General features: G+C 41.0%; 1 protein-coding gene across 3 annotated transcripts in view; it reads left to right on the top strand.

Moving 5' to 3' along the window:
• cbl (Cbl proto-oncogene) overlaps positions 1-18,102 on the top strand; it is a 35,258-nt gene extending 17,156 nt beyond the window's left edge. For 2 of the 3 annotated variants that reach the window (XM_086261525.1, XM_086261524.1), the window contains 14 exons: positions 1,999-2,145; positions 3,712-3,868; positions 6,165-6,286; positions 7,957-8,094; positions 8,801-8,888; positions 9,386-9,517; positions 9,701-9,919; positions 10,691-10,822; positions 11,410-11,826; positions 12,234-12,322; positions 12,528-12,725; positions 12,812-12,900; positions 13,256-13,495; positions 14,768-18,102. In XM_086261525.1, coding sequence (XP_086117651.1) covers positions 1,999-2,145; positions 3,712-3,868; positions 6,165-6,286; positions 7,957-8,094; positions 8,801-8,888; positions 9,386-9,517; positions 9,701-9,919; positions 10,691-10,822; positions 11,410-11,826; positions 12,234-12,322; positions 12,528-12,725; positions 12,812-12,900; positions 13,256-13,495; positions 14,768-15,057 — 2,458 coding nt within the window. In that variant the 3' untranslated portion in view covers positions 15,058-18,102. Of the gene's footprint in view, positions 1-1,998; positions 2,146-3,711; positions 3,869-6,164; positions 6,287-7,956; positions 8,095-8,800; positions 8,889-9,385; positions 9,518-9,700; positions 9,920-10,690; positions 10,823-11,409; positions 11,827-12,233; positions 12,323-12,527; positions 12,726-12,811; positions 12,901-13,255; positions 13,496-14,132; positions 14,260-14,767 lie in introns of all 3 variants that reach the window. The other variant, XM_086261526.1, reaches the window with a different exon arrangement.
• The last annotated feature ends 519 nt before the right edge of the window (positions 18,103-18,621 follow it).

Here is an 18,621-nt window from a genome sequence, read left to right as displayed (position 1 = left end):
TCACAAACATCTGTCATTCCTGAGATGATGCTGAAAAGGGAAGATGCTCTTAAATAGAGCTACATGAGCTCCTAAGGGAAATGCTGGGAGTAGTTGGTCTCATTTGTCACATTTCATCACTGAAGAGGCTAGCCTGGACTTCAAAGACAACAGCAGTCATTGCATCTAGCTTCAAGTCTTTGCTGTAGATTTTAAGTGGGCAGAGCATTTAAAAAGATTAGACATCAGGACTACAAGAGTGATTACTGTCATCATTTACTATCGCGAGGGTGTAAGTGTAAAACACTTGTGCAAGCCTTGCATCATTCCCCCCAGATTCTTGTATACCCCTCCGTGGTAAATGGTCTTCTTAACAAGTACTACTCTATTTTGGCAGGATGTCAATATACACTAATCTTATTCATCCATCTCTGGTCACTGTCCTGCTTCCTCATTCACTCTTTCCACTCCCCGCTTTTCCACTCATAGGGCGTGTGCTGTAGTGTGGGGCAGCTGCAGCGTAGCCGCGCTTTCATTGCTGTCTCTCTCGTGCATGTCAATTCACCCTGCCCGACAGCCAAGCACAATCTCCTTCTGTGCCGCCTCGTAAATCACCGCTTTCTCAGCTTAACGCTTATAATGCTGTGATGTGGTGCACGGGCATGGTGATAATGTTCAAATTCATTCTCTTATTTCCCAGTCAAGTATTTTCTCATCTTTATGTCATTTTCTTGTTTGGCTTCATGCTCTTCAGTTATTTCCTCCTTTGTTGTTGACCAACTGAAGTCACACCTATGTACTACTATGTACTACGATGTCCTAACCTTTGCATCGTATTCACTCTAAAGATGCATGCATGCATGTACTTGTGAAATGTATGCAAGAACCTGAAGCTATTTCTAGATCATAGAACCAGCTAAGGACATTCTCAGTAAGAATGTCCTTAGCTGATTTGCTATTTATTTGTTATTTAAACCTGGAAGCCCGTTCTTTTAACTACCATCCATGTTTCGGCAGATTTGAGGAGCAAGAATCTGTTATCTCTATGGTAGCCTGCACTTCGCATTCAAATCTCAAATTTCTTTGTGTTCCATGATGGTATCCCCCCTTTTCACTAACATAGATTGAATAACAGGCTGACAAACAGATGAAATAGGATGAAAAGTAGTCAGAAGTCATACACAAAGGGAAACGATAAGGGTTTCATGTTTTACCAGACTCATCATTTCCATTGTATATTCTGATGTATTTGTTATATACATTTTGCAGTGACATGGGGGGAAGGGTAGGCTTATTTATCAGCCAATTAACAGTTTGTAAGTCACTGAATCCTATTGCCACCTCAACTCCATTTGGAGGAAAAAAAGAACAGAAAGTCACATTCCATGTGACACTGTATGTTTGGGTGTGTGTGTGTAATATGCTTTGGGTTGTTTTTGAACACTTGACAGTCATCCACAGCACATCACTGCATTTCTTTTTTGCATTGACACAGATGGCTGAGCAAGCAAGAATGCTAAATAGGTTATTATTTTTGGTGGACTCAGGAAACTGCATGTTTGATGTGCATTTGAATATTTACTATTTCTGTTTCAGTGTTTTCGCCAGTATTTTATCCACAAGTAAAACTGTACTTGAATACACTCATGTTAGCTGAAAACATTGTTTTCTCACTGTGTATAGCTTGTGACACTAAGTTGACTTCTGCTTATTTGCCGTAAACTACTGTGTGTGACACGTTAAAACTATAGTTGACACTGAGGTTGTGTATTTGGTGGGGTTTTTTTTTTTTTTACTTTTGAATTTCAAAAACAGATTTTGTTTTCTGGAAATTCCAACCTTGGTAAATAATACACACGGTATAATCTGAATAAAATCCAGCTGTGATGCTAATAAGTTACTAATGTTACTCAGCATTTCTCTCTTGTGGCCTTTGCACGGTCTGGTGAACATCTAACAGCAATTCACTGTTTAACATGTTAAATCTGACAGTCTTCCCTCTTTTCCTGACTTCCACAGGAGGAATCTTACCAAGCTGTCTTTGATCTTCAGCCACATGCTGGCTGAGCTGAAGGCCATCTTCCCCAATGGTCTGTTTCAGGGTGACAACTTCCGCATCACTAAGGCAGATGCTGCAGAGTTTTGGAGGCGCGCCTTCGGGGATAAGTAAGCACATTTGTGTGTGTATTATCATAGTGGTTCCTGGAAACTTAAAGAGTCACTTTTAAATTGTAAAAAGGAACTTCAATAGTGCAAATCAGTAAGAAGATATATGGTGATGTGAAAAGAGAATCTGTAGTTCTGTGAAAAACTAAGTGCTCCTTTCCACAGGAGTTGAGAGGATAAATAGCAGCCATTCAAATGAACTAGATTTATTGATTATCAGCAACTTTGATCAGCTCTACAAAAGCAAAGGTTTCAGCTATTTGCTGGTCTGGATGGTTCAGATTTGTGTTAACAAAATGCCACAATCTCATCAGTACATCAGTGGACATCCCAGCAAATTCAGGAGAAAACAAACTCAAACGACTACAGAGCTCCATCTCAGACTCAATAGTCCGGCTGTCAAGCACGGTGATGGAGGGACGATAATTTGGGCTTATTTTGCAGCTACAGGACCCAGATGCCTTGTAGTTACCGAGCTCACCACAAACTCATTTGTGTATCAAAGTATTCTAGAATCATATGTGAGGTTGCGCAGCAGGGTAATGATCACAACAAGCACAGCAGCAAATCAAGGTGTTGTAATGGCCCAGTCAAATTCAAGACATCAGGTTGATTGAAATGCTGTGGTGGGACCTTAAGAGAGCTGTGAGTTCATAAATACCCACAAACCTCAGTGTGCTGAGGCGACGGAAAGAAGAGCAGGCCAATTCCTCTGCAGCAATGTGAGAGAAAAAAATAAGATTACTTCCAATTATTGGTGCTAAAGGTGGTTCTACAAGTTGTTCAATCATGGGGTATTTTCCGCTTTTCACAGGATTGCTGAGGAAAAGGGTCTTTTTTTTTTTCTTTCCCCTCTCACATGACTCTGTGGAACATCTGAGAGGAGAAGGTTTTGCCTTCTTTCACAGAAATCAGACAGTGAATATCTTCCCTGGGACAAATGTTGGTCCAGTGACTAAAGAACACTAATGTCTTTTTGTGGTTTATTCACATGCAACTATGGACACAACTAATGTTCTGTGCGCACATTTTGGTTAATCAGTCACTATATACACAGACAAGTCAGATACCAAGGGGATGTAATCATCCTAGGGAACAATCGTTAGTGTGTATGCGTAATTATTCCCTAAAAGAAAAGGGATTCATAAATATTGCAAAGTTGAGTATATTGAAAATGTTGGTCAAAGGACTGAAATTCAGTTCACATCAGGTTTATATTTATGTCCAGTACAAAGATGACTTGAATATAATAGCATTTCCTCTTTATCAGATGTTAATCACTGTAGGTTTCATACACAGGCTATTCATGGCTGCATTTCGAGGTATGTGTTGCGTGTTAGATACAGACATACCAACCATAACCTGTAAAATGCTCTTGTGAAATGCATGTAGCATTTCACAAGTTAAAACCAAAACTCTTATTGCACCTTTACCTTCATTGTGCAAGACAGCATGCTGGTAGCCTACATTTAAGAATCATTATTTATGAGCTTTGAATTCTTGATGCTTTATTACACTTTTTTTGAGGGGATGTCATCATCCAATGTGTGTTTTTGTGTGTTACAGAACCATTGTGCCTTGGAAGGTATTCCGTCAGTCTCTCCATGAGTTTCATCCCATCAGCTCTGGGCTGGAGGCTATGGCCCTAAAGTCCACCATAGATCTAACCTGCAATGACTACATCTCCGTCTTTGAGTTTGACATATTCACCAGGCTATTTCAGGTAGATATCACACAGATGCACACTGCATCTTTCTCTTTGTTTTATAGTGGTCTCCTGAGCTAATGAAAGCAGAAATGTGCAAAGGAAGAGAGAGACAGAGAAGACCAAGATGGAGAGTAATTCCTAGGGGTTTGTTAGCCTTGGTCTAGGAAACGGATTTCATTTAAGCAGAACATAATGAACTTAAACTAATCAGCCGCATCTTTTTTCCCAGCTAACTCTATCAACTTATTAGCAGGATGTCTGTTGACGTATATACACCATCAGACAGCACTGACAATGAAAGTTTCCTCCTTCTCTGCCCAGCCAGTACACAAGGATATGTTCGGGAATTATTTTTCACTCTTTAATAGGCATCTGTTGTTGCATCATGTGGCCTAGATAAGTCCGTTTGTGCTAGAGAGCGACACTGCGATCTTTCTCAAAGAGTCATTAAATGTGCTTCCCTGAGGTATTTTATTACTTCCAGAAAAGTAATAAGTAGCAAGGTTGAAAGTAGAATAGTAGAAGTAGAATTTCTTTGACATGAAATCTTTGAGAGGTTAAGAAATTAAACTTTTATTTTGCTATCCCCTAAATTAACTGTGTGTTTTATAGCTCATATTACTGGTTGTCTACTTGCATCCTGTGTCAGAGGTAAAGGGCTAAATACAACCCACAATTTATATTTCACAATCATGAAGCAGCGCATTTGTTTCTGTGCCATTTTGTCATATACTTCTGGTGTGCAAGTGCTGCAAATTTCTCTAAGTATAGAATGAGGACAGATTTAAAAAAAAAAAAAAAAAAAAAAAAAAAAAAAAAAAAAGAGCAAAGGATATTGGGAAGGGGAGCACAAAGGCTGCATTTATCTACCTTCTTCAGGGCTTATCTGTATTTTGTAGTACAAGTTCTTTGCATCAGTATTGCAATTAAAACTGTATCGAATGAGAACCACTGATCTCTCGAGTGAACCACAATTTCTTGTATGCAACAGCTAATGTTTATTCCTCAGTGACATCACCCCTACTTATGTGTATGTTACTGACAGGCTTAATGAAGCCTAAACAGATTACAGACATTTCCTATGGCACTCCCTCTTACAAAAACGTCCTCCTCTAAATGTCCTCAAACGCAGAAGAGGAAGTGAGCCTGTGGCCATTTTAAGTTCTGTCCTTGATATGCAGCAGACTGTTATTTTTATTTATTTATTTTTTTATATTGCTTTAAAAGCCCTCTCAGATATCTCATCTCTCTTCATGCAATATCTTTAGGCTGAATTATGATTTGATTATAAATAGGCACATAAGAAAACATGCATTCTTAGTGCAGTTAGGTGAAAACGGAGTGGTTTAGGATGAGTTGCCCTTCAAATGTCGTTAAGATGTACCTGAAAAGTAATTGTACAGTTGCTGGATATAACCTTACTCATCAGACTTTATTGCACTTATTTAGTGCAGTCTGTTAGGGGGAAAAAAATACTAAAGCCTACAACAGACATGTGATAAAATATATTCCAGAAAAGAGTCCAGAGGAGACAGTTTTGACTTGTCACTTCCTGTGTTAAGTGCTGCTTACTGCAGAGCCAAATGGGCGGCGCTGGACCACGTCCAGCTCCCCCTCTCTGTGATTAAGGTTAGATTGAGGGTGGAGCTGGAGCTGGACTAGGCAACTGGCAGTGTTAGGTTTTCATTTGGGCAACTATTGTGATGCTGAAAGAGGACTGGATGGGTCTCATTAACATGTTTGCATCTCCTCAATTTTGCAGCTCACGTTAAGTGTCATATGTGTTAATTCTGCTTCCTTTCACACATCAGACAGACTAACGATAGCAATTGCAGAACCACCTACTCACCACAGCATGCATTCAGTGAGTGTGCTGTGGAGTAGCATGATTTTTTTTTTTTTTTTTCCTCCCTGTTCTTCTTCATGTTAAATTTTTACTAGTTATTGTGAGCATTTCTGGATGTGGGTCAAGTCGCCTTTAAAGAAAGAAACATGAGCTCCTATAAACCAGGCTTTTTTCTCTCTCTCTTTTTTTTGAATGTACATTATGGAAAGCAGTCTACTAAAGTCTAGGAGTCTTCATTCTGTGATCCAGGTGGTGCCAAATGAGTTGCTTTGCTTAAAATACCTTTTTGCGCAGATTGATCCCGGTCATTGTACATCACAATGAGGTTTGCCGAACAGTTGTTTAAACCTTGAATATCACCAGTGATGCAATATATTTCACTCTTGCTGTGCTCATTCTGTTACTGCCATGTACATTCACACATCAGATGACTCACTTTCTCTGTGTGTGTGTATGTGTGTGTAGCCTTGGTCATCCCTGCTGCGGAACTGGAACAGCTTGGCAGTTACTCACCCGGGGTACATGGCCTTCCTCACCTACGATGAGGTCAAAGCTCGGCTTCAAAAGTTCATTCACAAGCCTGGCAGGTGAGATATCATGATACCAGACATCCACACCAGACTTCGTGAAATATTCATCAACACTGAATGTCTAACATGGTTCATAAAGCATTAGCTATATCAGACATAGATAGATAATTGTATAGGAACTTAATCGAGCATCACCATTTCTTTTTACCAGTACCACCTTGTAGTTGCTTGGTAACTTTACAGTCTGTTGTAATCTATAGATTACTTGGACATATTGCACAATTTGGTGAAAAATGCTGGGTGCAAAAGCAGAATATGCAACACGGGGCCAAAACAAAAAGCCTTGTTTTGCTATTCATGCAGCCCTACACAGAACACATATTCACTGCACTGCACTGTGCAGTGCAGTGAATACATAAAGCATAACTGCCCATTTGTAAATGCAGTTCATACCCAAAATGTTTCTACCATTACGGTGACCTTTCATTGCATGTATTTTTACAGTTTAGTTTTCTATCAACATATATTTTAGCACTGAGCAACATGATTCTGTACATTATTAGACACACGTCTCACACATCAAATCATCACTCTGGCAACTGGATAGTTGCACCCAGGTCCTATTTTTGTCCCTGGTAGAGGACAGAGAGGGCACAGTTTTAACCTTAATGCCAGATTCACTCACAATTAATGCAAAAGTTTGTGTGTTCATGTGTCTTAGTTTGTGTGTGAGGAACCCAGGGCAGCATGGCACTGGTACCTTGCATCAATGGCCTGATTGTATGCTGAAAGCTGATGTCACTTTTCAGGCCTGGCCCGTGTAGGGCCACGTTGACATTGGAGCAGTAGTTACTGGTTGATGTGAGTGCAGCGTTTTTGACGCTCTAAATTACTGTGCCCCATTAAGAGAATGATGTTGGTACTATGGCTACAACAGTTCTGTGCTAAACATCGAGGCTGTGACCAACACTTAGGCTTAAAAATTGGCAAGACTATTTATTCCTTCCTCTTTTCTTTCATTTCTGTATACAAATTGGTCAGCTTGTGCAGTTAACTAGAGAAGTGCATATTGGGGGGAGTGGTCCATCTCTTATCTCTTCAGTTTTGTTCTTGCCTTTCTACTGTCCATCCCACGGCACAAACGTCTATTTTTATCTGATATAACATGCTGTGCATTCACCTCCAGTTCCACAACAGTGTCATTCTTATGAACCAGTATTAGTCCAGTTGCAGTTGATGTTAGTTATTGATCTTTTATTTTGATAAGCAGTGATGGGTTTTGTGTCTCTGTCATTCCTACAATCAGTTCTGTCCCAGTTGTCTTCTTTAGCAACGTCGAATGGTAACTACGGCAGTGGTGTAAACGCAGCTGCTTTAATGTTTCTATAATGTGTTATATACACGGAATGTAATGTGTGTGTCTGTGATGTGTATCCCATGATCTAGTATATATTTATGTACATATGTGTTCAGTATTGTAATGAAAATGCAAATTAGAAAAAAGTAGCTGATTTTGCCACATTCTGTTATGCATGTTTATTATGCAGCCTGCATATTTTCATTTGGATTGTGCTTACTTGGAAGGTATTTCTTGTGCACATTTTGCAGACACTGCTGCCCTTTTACTACATTTCATCTCATTGTATTTTATTACTTTTTTCAGAGTTAAATCTGACCATTTAACACCATTCAAGCTCTTCTTATTTAAAATTTTCCTCTCTTCTCAGTTACATCTTCCGACTGAGCTGCACAAGACTGGGCCAGTGGGCTATTGGCTACGTGACTGCAGATGGAAATATACTCCAGACCATTCCCCATAATAAACCCCTCTTCCAGGCTCTCATTGATGGTTTCAGGGAAGGATTGTAAGTCAACTGGCATTTTGTGAGCCTCACTTAAAATCATGTCATTTTCTTGCAGCTTTCCATCCAGAGCTCTGAGCTTCTGTTTTTTTGTCTTTGTCACTGGTTCAGTCTTGATTCCCTTGATTCGATGTAATTTTTACTTGCAGAGCGCCTCTTTTTCTCTCGTTCTCCTGTTCTGTCCTTTCTTCCTACAAAGCTTGCACAGTTTTGTGTGTGAGATTTGCTCTAAGCCAATTCAGACATATCATTTTACATGTTCCCATCATTCCAGTGTTCTAACCACAATAGAGTTGTTGATTTAGCTGACTGGCGTAAAACTCATCTTTTTAAGCCAGCGCTGATTCCTTTGTTTAATAACAGCTATAGTTGGTCTGTTCCACCGTGTAATCAAATGGTGATTTCAAGTGGGAAATCTTGAAAACTTTTCAAAGCTTATAAACCATATCGCCTCTATCTTCGAAACATTTATCAAATGGTAATTACAGAGTCTGACTCATTTAGAAAACACTCACGTATTGTACATGCACAAACTCGTAGCGAATGAATGGACTGAACAGATGTTTTCATTACTGCAGCCTGTTAGGTATACATGCCACATAATTGCAGTAACTAATAATGATCATTACTTCTAAATTAACATACCTGCCAAAATACCCAGGGATACTTTATATAGATTTACTAATTTGTTGTGTCTCTACATCTGCAGCTATTTATTCCCTGATGGCCGGACTCAAAATCCTGACCTGACAGGACTGTGCGAGCCTTCGCCTCAAGACCATATCAAAGTCACCCAGGTCAGAGCAGCCTTCTTCTAAGACCCTTGAAAACCCTGTGTTTTTTCGTGAGCTTTTTATTTTATTGCAGTGTTAAAATGGTTTGTTACGTTTGGATGACTAAACAAAGGATTTAAACAATTTATACATCTGTTAATAAGATTGGTTAGATGGGATCCAGTACTGATCACACTCTTACAGCAGTGCATCCAGTGGGAGTCCTAAAGAATTTTGAGTATTATCAACATCTTTATTCATAACTTTGTTTTAAATACTGTAGAAGATCTTTTCAGACTCATACATGTTCTCAGAATTTTGTAAGTACAATGAACAGACTCATTTTGCAGCCACTGGACTGAAACTCAAACTACACCCCCACAACTACCTATTGCTCTAGATCCTTCCAGGCTTTTTTTTTTCTCTTCTCCTTTTTTTTTTTCTTTCAAAAGGATCTCAGGTGCTGTTGTTCCTGTGTGATGTTACCGTCTTGTCATGTTTTTTTTTTTTTCTCCCCGCAGGAACAATACGAGCTGTACTGTGAGATGGGCTCCACTTTCCAGCTTTGTAAGATCTGTGCCGAGAACGACAAGGATGTGAAGATTGAGCCCTGTGGTCATCTCATGTGCACTTCCTGTCTCACTGCCTGGCAGGTACAAGAGTGGGTGTATGCAAGGGGGTTTGTGTGGGTTGTTCATGTGTCATAACTCAAACCTGTTGAGAAGTGAACTGTCTGTTGAAGTGCTCTTTTATTCAGACATGTCAGACACAAAAAGAAAAAACCCTTTTCTCATCTCTGCATGCTCTAACCATCTGCCTTTTGGCCTGTGTTGCAGGAGTCAGAAGGTCAGGGAACAGGATGTCCCTTTTGTCGCTGTGAGATTAAGGGTACGGAGCCGATAGTTGTGGATCCTTTTGACCCAAAGGACAACAGCGGAGGGTCTTCCAAGAGCACATTTGGGGCTGAGGGTGCACCCTCACCCAGCTACGACGACGATGATGATGACAGACTTGAAGACCCTCATCTAATAATGAGCAAACTTGCCTGCACAAAGGTAAGACGGTGACAGGAGTCGGACTTGACTAAAAAAAAAAAGTTACTTCACTCAAAGTTTCCAGTCGTGGCACTGGGTGAGCTATTCTGGTCTTTTTCTATTCATAAAACGTTGAGGCACTTAACACCCAGAGTGCACCTCACAGGTTCCTACTGTCCTCTTATCTCCTGCTTTTCTGAGAGACCCTGTGCAGATGAAACGCTCCCTGCCCTGGCCTTTTCACTTCTTGTGAGCTTCAAGCTCACATCTCCTATCTAAAGTCTTTCATCTCCATCTTTCATGGCACCAAGGTAGCAGCTTTTTGTGCCTCTTTGTATTTGATATGTGGGGAATTCTCCTGTCTTACATCTTTTATGTACCTCTGAGAAACTCTGTGTGCATTAATCTGTTTATAGAGCAGGCGAATACCTGAGATCATACACACTTTGATGTGGTCCCGGGAATTTCTTTGGCTTTGATTGCTGGCCTGACCTCTTTGACCATTTACTCTATATTTACTCATTTCTTGTGCGTACTTCTTTGTTTCATCTGTGTTGAAACAAGATACGTTTGAGGAACTGCAGAAAAAATAAAGCTCTAATATTGAACAGTGCTGTAAAGTAACCTTATAAGGTTATGAGAGTTTTCAGTTGGCCTGATGTTATTGCAGAGATATGAGAGGAGATTTGTGATATTTGCAAAATGAGAAGTGGCATTTGGACTCCGTCTGATTGTGTTTGAATAATGCTGATCAGATGAAATCTGTGTTTGGCTCTTTTGTGCGTCATCCAGGTGGAGCGTCCCCCATCACCTATGTCTGGGACTCCTCAGTCCTCTCTTCCCCCAGTGCCTCCCAGACTAGACCTATTACCGCACAGACCTCCCAACCCCCCTGGTGCCTCCAGCCCTGGAGTCAGCAGTAAGGTAACTAAATGTACACAAGAAGGGATTGTAAAAACTTACAAGTCTAATATTGATGTCCAGTCTATGTACAGTAGAGTGTGTCATGCCTTAGTGGGTGCCTAATCCTAATCTACTCAACTTTTGTGGTGGGTTCAGAGTCAGAGCAGGTAAGAAGGGGGAGGGGGGAAAAGCCTAAGATTGAAAAATAGACTAGCTATGCGCTCGGAAGAACCTACGCGTAATGCTCCTTCATACAGGTAAGGAATTTAAAAATGGCGGTCACAATCATCAGGGCATTTTATGTTCAGATTTCCTTCTCTGGGAAACTGCCATATTTCCACATTTTTATTATCTTTTAAATGTAGATAAAATGAAACTGCAGATGAAAAGCTTGATTATTCTGCACATGATAAACAGCATCTTTGCTTGGTGTTGTTCATCTAAGTTGCGTGTATTGTTGGAAATGATGACTAATGCATAAACAGTGTCTTTCTTGCTAAATGGATTACTTCCAGCACTGAAGATAACAGCACAGAGCTTTCTTTGGTTTCACATTAATATCGCATGTAGTCTAATTGAGATCCCTCCTCCTTGGTTTTTCCCTCCAGGCACCATCTCATCACAAAGACAAGCCTCTTCCCCTTCCCCCAGCACTGCGTGATCTCCCCCCTCCCCCTCCTCCAGACCGTCCCCACACAGCCGGGGCAGCCCCTGATGGACGGCTTCAGAGGCGGCCCTTGCCCAGCACACCCGGGGAGCCCCCTCGCGATAAACTCCCTCCTACACCCCCAAACCGACCCCTGTCTGACTGGACCTCCAGGCCGGTTCCCAAGGCTCCCACCTCCTCTTCGTCATCCTCTTCGGTATCCTCTTCGTCCACCCAGTTCCCCTGTCTGGGCGGGGACCTCCGAGCAGGTGTCAGGGAACTCTCCAACAGGCACTCCCTCCCCTTGGCACTGCCCTCCGCCATGGACGCTCGCTCAGACTCCCAGAACAACAGCTCCCTCAGTCTGGACCACCAGCTGGTCAGAGCAACCACAAAACACAGCACATTCAACTGCCCTTTGATTCATTTGCTGGCACACATATCACTAAAGTTATTACTAACTTTCCAAACAAAACTGAAATTATTGAGAATACTGTTTATATGGATTCCAGTAAATTGTTATCTGTCACAAAAACAGTGACAATGACATTAAGGTTGGCTTTTTACTTTTTGGACAAGCAGGCCTAGTCTTTTTGAGAGTTTAAAGTCTGTATTAAAGTCTGTATTCTGATACATAGTCTTCTACTTTACTACTGGCATGTCTGTGCAGGTCTAAATCCTAAGAGCTGCCTTTAATGTGTTTAATTTATTTATGATTCTTAGTTTTAACTACAAAAATATTTGTCTTTAGTGTTTCTAAGATGCCATCTTTTGTTTCCTTTTCAGAATTTTTCCACGGGAGTTGGTCAAGATTACGACAACCCCAGAGTCAAACCTTCTGTCTCAGCCAACGCCATTTATGCACTGGCAAACAGGTACGTTTCAGTGCTGCTGAAAGCATCTCAGTGGAGTGGATCTTGTCTTTCCTGAATCACTGACATGCTCTTTGCTTACTTGCAATCCACAAAGCTGTACAAATTACCTTGTTTGAAGTTGATTTATACTCAGTACCTTTTTTAAGGATCATTTTACATAATATAAATGGTGCTTAATAAATAATATTCTTGGATCTGACTGCAGAGCGTCCCCAGCTACAGCCAGGCCAGCAGGAGGAGATGAAGGACATGACAGTGATGATGAGTACATGATCCCCTCTTCTCGGCCCGTTCTGCCCCCCATCCCGACTCCACTCATGGGGGAGACCCCACCAATCCCAAGACCCCCACAGCCCGTGTCAGCAGTCCCGACACAGACCCAGGCCTCTGCACTGAACACACGGTACTCAGGCCTTTCTATTACTCTCTCGCAGCACATAAGAAAAATAAACTGTCACTATTGATTTATTTTTGCTTTTGGCCTTGCAGGCTGATTCTGGACGATGTACCTCATTCACTCCAAATGTATGAAGCCATGTTCAACGCCCAGCCCAGGTCACAACAAGCGAGAGATTCAGGTATTTGTGACCCACTAATCTCAGCTGGGCTTTGTGGGGCGGGGCCGTGTGCAGTGTTCAGGGCAATTCTCTTTCACGTAATACTTTGAATATGCAAAAATCTTACGTTTTAATCAGACAAGCCTCATCTGGATTTTCTGAAGTTTTATTTATTTGCTAAAACGACCACTGCACATCCTGGGAATAAACACCTCTGTATTGACATAAATGTGACTTATACTTCTGACTGCACTTGTGAGTTATCTGAAACTGTTTTAGACAATGTTAACCTGTTTAATTTCATCTGGTTAAGGTCTCAAGCATGTATTAAACTTTTAATCTCTCTGTTTGATGTCATATTCTGATTTCCTTTCAGACTATTCAGATTTGCCCCCTCAACCAGTGAGTAACGGTCCCAGAGACCATGAGGCTGATGACGGGGAAGAGGAGGAGAACGGCTACGACTTCCCAAAACCCCGACTGCCTTTGCCTCCCGCCCGACGGACCCTTTCAGAAATGGGGGGGTCTTTGTCTTCATCTTCTTCATCCTCCTCATTATGCGCTGCAGCAGCTTTCAATCGTCTTTCTCTAGATGCGGATGCTGGAGCGACAGCGCGTAAGTTTAACAGTTTATTGATTTAAAAAAGTGTTTTTTTTGTTTTGTTTTTTTTCTCTTTACTATGATTTCGGTTCTTTATCAATAAACATACCCATGCTTGCCACAGCTGATTTTAATGTTGTATTTCTACTTGCATTTCATCTGTTATTCAGCTTATCCTGCTTAAAAATGGACTTCTACTAAGTGCTTTGACATTTTAAATGTTTTAAAAGTTTTTTACGTCTGGGACAGCAGCTGCAGGGAAACTGCCTGTCTCTTAAAATCACTTGTATATAGCAATTTTATAACTACAGCCTTCACGTCCTTTCTGGCTCAAAATCAGCAAAAACTGCTGATGAATCAATAACTCGACGTCCAAAAGTTCTTTGACCAGATCACAGCCTGAAAAGTCAGCTAAAGCATTTTGCTTCCTGGTCTGGGGCCAAACATAATGCAGATTTTCCAGAAGCTCTCTGGAGTTAATATTAGACTCAGCTCTGGACTTTGATTGTCATGGATTGATTTCTTTTACTGCACATCATCTGCATTTGTGGGTGCGTGCAGATTCAAAGAAAAGTAAAGACCAGTAATTACAGAGAGCTGTTTCGTTACATTAGTGACCTTAAAATAGTTTTTTTTTTTTTTAAATCCAAAGCGAGGTCCTCAGAATGGTGGAAACAACCTGCTGTGTCATCAGAAACCCGTAGTGACCACACAGACGTCTTCCTCCAAAGACTGCGAGGAGCTAACACAGCAGTACTTGCCTCAGCAGACACAACACGGTGTGAAGAAAGAAGTTAAAGCAGAGAGTAGATAAAGGGAGCAGTGTTTTAGATGACTTAGGAGAGACTCCATGTTAGAAGCACCACCTCTGAGTTTAAGTGTTCAGGTGGTTGCTGATGAGACTGTGTTCATTATGTCCTGGCCTCTGTTGTGACTTGACATTTACTGCTGGAGGATGATTGCAGTGTCTGATTGTTCCCATCTTCAGTCCTCATGTCTAAGGATCAATGAGTGCTCACACAGTCTGATTAACTCTGAGATTCGAGCTTATGACTGGTTTATTGAAAGCCACTACACTGGAAAGGACATCAAATGTGTGTTAAGATAAAAAGTTCATAGCTTACCTCAGTGATCAAGATCCTTTGTTCCACATTATTTTCACATTATTTCCAGTAGTTTTATTTTCTGTCTTTGACCCACACTGGCTGTTATGTTTAAAACTAGTTTATGTTGGTTGTCATTCCACCAAAGCCAGACCCTTTGATTTCACTCTTCCCATTTCCTCAGCCTTCCCAGATCCAATGGAGGCACCAGAGAGACCTCCAAAGCCCCTTCCCAGACGAATCAATTCCGAGCGCCGGGCCAGCCCAGTCCCCCCCACTCCACTCGGCGGCGGGGCAACAGGAGGAGAAGCCAACCCACAAATCAGTAGCGAGATCGAGCACCTAATGAGTCAGGGATACACTCAGCACGACATCCAGAAAGCACTGATGATTGCACAGAACAATATCGAGATGGCCAAGAACATCCTGCGCGAATTTGTCTCCATTCCCTCTACCGCGCACATTCTCACATAGCACATCCTCCCGCCTCTCTCCTGTTTGCTCTCTTTTGCCTAGCTTGGCCCAGCCTGGTTTGGTTTAGGCTGGCATAGACCAGCCCGAAACCCAAAGCCACTGCCTGCAGCACTAGCTCCAGTGCTGGCTGACACCCTACGCCCCTGTGGATTTTTAACTGGCTGTTACTCCAGCAAGCTCGCAGTGTCTCGGGACTCTCGCCCTGCACTCCACACGCTTTCACAGTGTCTGGCCTTCTTTGAACTGCTGCAGCCGGCCTCTTAGTTTTCAACAACATCTCCGCAGGACTCATCCCGTGCGGAGCAACGACAAATAATGGAACGCCGTATAATTGCAAGGCTTCTGTAGGAATGTCGGAGAGATGGATTCTTATCCTTTCATTTTGAAGCCTCTTGCTGAAAATGTAACCAACACCTCACAAAGAAAACTAAAATGTATGTCTATATGAAAATTTAATATATGAGTAAATATATATTAAATGTGTGTAATATATACAGTACGTGCATATATAGTATGTGAAAATGATCGCAGCTTTGAGGGTCACGGTTGGTACAGGCGAAAAAAGCGCAGATGGGACCAGGTTAAAGAGTCGGTTGGGGGATTTCTGTAACTGGGTGAGGACGAGTCGGGGTGTCTTCCTCACCCAGGTTTGTTGGTCAGCAGCAGTTTGGGGGGGGAAAGAAAAAGAAAAAAAAAAAAAAAAAAACATGCCGCAGAGCTTCTTCATTTGGAATTCAGTCTGTTATGGCCTTCGATTAACTGTTGCTTTGGTACTTTTTTTGTTTTAGAAACTGCTTGTTTTGTCATGTTGTTGTTTTTTGTTTTTTTCAAAGTAGCATGAAGATGGTTTCAGGTCGTGTGTGTGTGTGTGTGTGTGTGTGTGTGTGTGTGTGTGTGTGTGTGTGTGTGTGTGTGTCAGTCAGACCTACACCTCATGGCCTGCTCTTAACACGAACCCCTGTTCCTGTACATCATGAATGTGGAATTACACTCGGTGTACTCAAGACTCGTGTTCTGTAAACGTACTACTGCTCGAACTTGTGTGTCAGGGCCCAGTGTAGCTGTAGAGCCTGGCAGTGAGATTAGAGGACGTACTAATGTTGACGCCCCTGCAGTACCAGACAGGCTGAACGCTTTTTTTTTTTTTTTTTTTTTTTTATCATCATCATTATTATTTTTGACTAACTTCTTAGGCTGACTGGTTCAGATTTCTATCTCCAGCTCAGTCCGGTGTTACAAAAACAACAACAAAAAAAAGTCATTGATTTTACTTTGATAATATATTATTGTAATATGATCATAAATATTGTTATTATAATTAATTCAGAAGTGCTTCACTGCTGCTACTGTTGTTAGTGCTAAACAATTAAGACTTCAATGTACAATTGTGAATATTGTGTTTAACCGTCTTTAAAGTGACAGTATCATGTGTTTCTCTAGTCTGTAATGTAGCATACTTGAAAGTACAAGCGACTTGTGAGCACACAGCTCTATCAGGTCGCAAATCTTCAGTGTTTTTCTTTTCTGTTTTTCTTAACATATATATAAATATAAAATATACTCTGTAAGTGGAATCTGTAGAGGAACAGAAATATCACAAGCAAAATGTTCTGGGAATGGAAACCAGACGTTTTGCAACAGATTCAAGCTTCTCTTTCACATCGGTTTCCTTCCTCTGTAGGAGTTCGTCCTGCTGAAAGGGAGCGACTGCCGAGGCTTTTTAATCGTAGGCTCATGGGTTTGTTGGCGCACCCCTCCAAGTCTACAGAAAATCAGTGTTTGGGCTGACTGTAAGAGCTAACTCAGGAATAATAATGTATGTCTGAACAAGTGGTGTTCACCCTGTCTGTCAAAAAAAAAAAAAAAAAACCCCAGAAGAGACTCATATTGGCATAGACAGCAGCTCACCTGTCCAGCTGTCTGTTCATCCAGGTGACATGTAGCCAAAAGTTTCCGCGTAATGAAGTCACACAAGTTTTTTTAATTACTCATTTTGGTTTGTCATAAGTTGCACATTAGTGTTTTGTTTTTTTTTAAGATTATTTCCAGTGTTTGCAGGTCTATAAAGACAGCAGCTTCATTTCCAGGTACTAATTACAAATGCATTATGAGGAATTCATCCAAGCAGCTTCTAGGTACACTGACTGAACCTCTCCCAGCATATGAAGAATGTTTTTTTTGGGGGGGGGGGTTTCACCCACCCTGGGAGTGTGTGCATCGTGTAAGTCAGCCCTGTCTTATTCTGGGTGTCTCTGCATGTTGACTGGAAGCTTTGTGCTGTCTCGCCCTCTTTTATTTCATTTTGGGGTCTTTTTTACTCTTCCTAGTTGCCTTGAGAAACTTCTTGAATGATGTTTAATGGACAGGAAGCTCCCCTCATATCATCAATACTGTACCAGTGTGTGTTTATATATTAAGAATGGCATGTCATTGTCTTGTATTATTTACCATTGTTTTTGTTTTTGCACATTATACCAGTTTGTGCTTTGATACTGTCACTCTAAAGAAAAGCAAATTGTATAGAGTTAGATATGAAAAGAGGAAGAAAATGGCTGTTATATTTCATTTTGCATTCCTGTACATGTATTTTGTTCCAAAGGATTTGTTTACTTATGTGAATAATTCAGTGAGCAGTGCCATATGTTTTTGTTTTTTAGATGTTTTTTGGAAGAGCGTTTGTTGGTATAGATGTGTACCTGTTGGTCTCCGAAGGCAAAATGATGCGGTATTGCTTGTGTTAATCTGTCCTCTATGCTTCTTCAGCCTCATCAGGCCTCAGACTCTGAGCTTGATGCTAACCAGGGGTATTTCAGTTATCTGCCAGAAGAGGGAGCTGTTGTTCCACACGGCTGCATTGCTTCTCAACAGTAAAAAGCTTCTTTTTTTTTTTTTTTTTTTTTTTTTTTTTTTTAAATTTTAAAGGTTTTTAAAGCTCATATCAATTTGGAAGTATGCACAGTGCTGTTAATAAAATGACAAGCAAAAGCCTTCAGGTGTCTCTTTCCTCTGTTTACACATATTCATATTTAGCTTTGTATTCCTTAACCCTTGTGTGGTGTTCATATTTTTGTTACTCAGCCAGTGTTCATGGGTCTGGTGGACCCGCTAGAGTTTTGGCTTTCCAAACTAACACTATCAAACAATTTTATGTTAAATTACACAACAGATGTTTATTTCATCCCAATTACAAGACATATGAACAGCAAACATGGTTAATTTTTTCCCTTTACCTTTGTTAGATCACATTTATGAATGAATGTGCTTCTCGTTTTTGTTTTTTTGTGGGTTTTTTTTTTCATAAAATGTTATAAAAAAATTAATCAGTTATAATCAAGTGGAGTGAGTGGAAAGACACAACACATTTACACGTGAAACATATTGCTTCACAACTAAATGGGATCAGCTGCTCATCAATGGTGACATTAGGCCCAGGGTTGTAAAACAGGGGGAGGTGGTGCACACACTTATCCCACACTGTCCTGATGGCAGCTAGCTTGTCTCTCTGCCGTCGAGCTGGTCTGTCGTCTCTGTTATCAAAACAGATAATCCTGGAAATTTTGTGGA

The sequence above is a fragment of the Aulonocara sp. 'chitande type north' Nkhata Bay genome, linkage group LG14, assembly GCF_057382095.1.
Source record: "Aulonocara sp. 'chitande type north' Nkhata Bay isolate Kocher_YH1m ecotype deep benthic linkage group LG14, A_spYH_male_GT1.1, whole genome shotgun sequence".
Taxonomy (NCBI): domain Eukaryota; kingdom Metazoa; phylum Chordata; class Actinopteri; order Cichliformes; family Cichlidae; genus Aulonocara; species Aulonocara sp. 'chitande type north' Nkhata Bay.
This window is presented reverse-complemented; position numbering and strand designations above follow the sequence as displayed.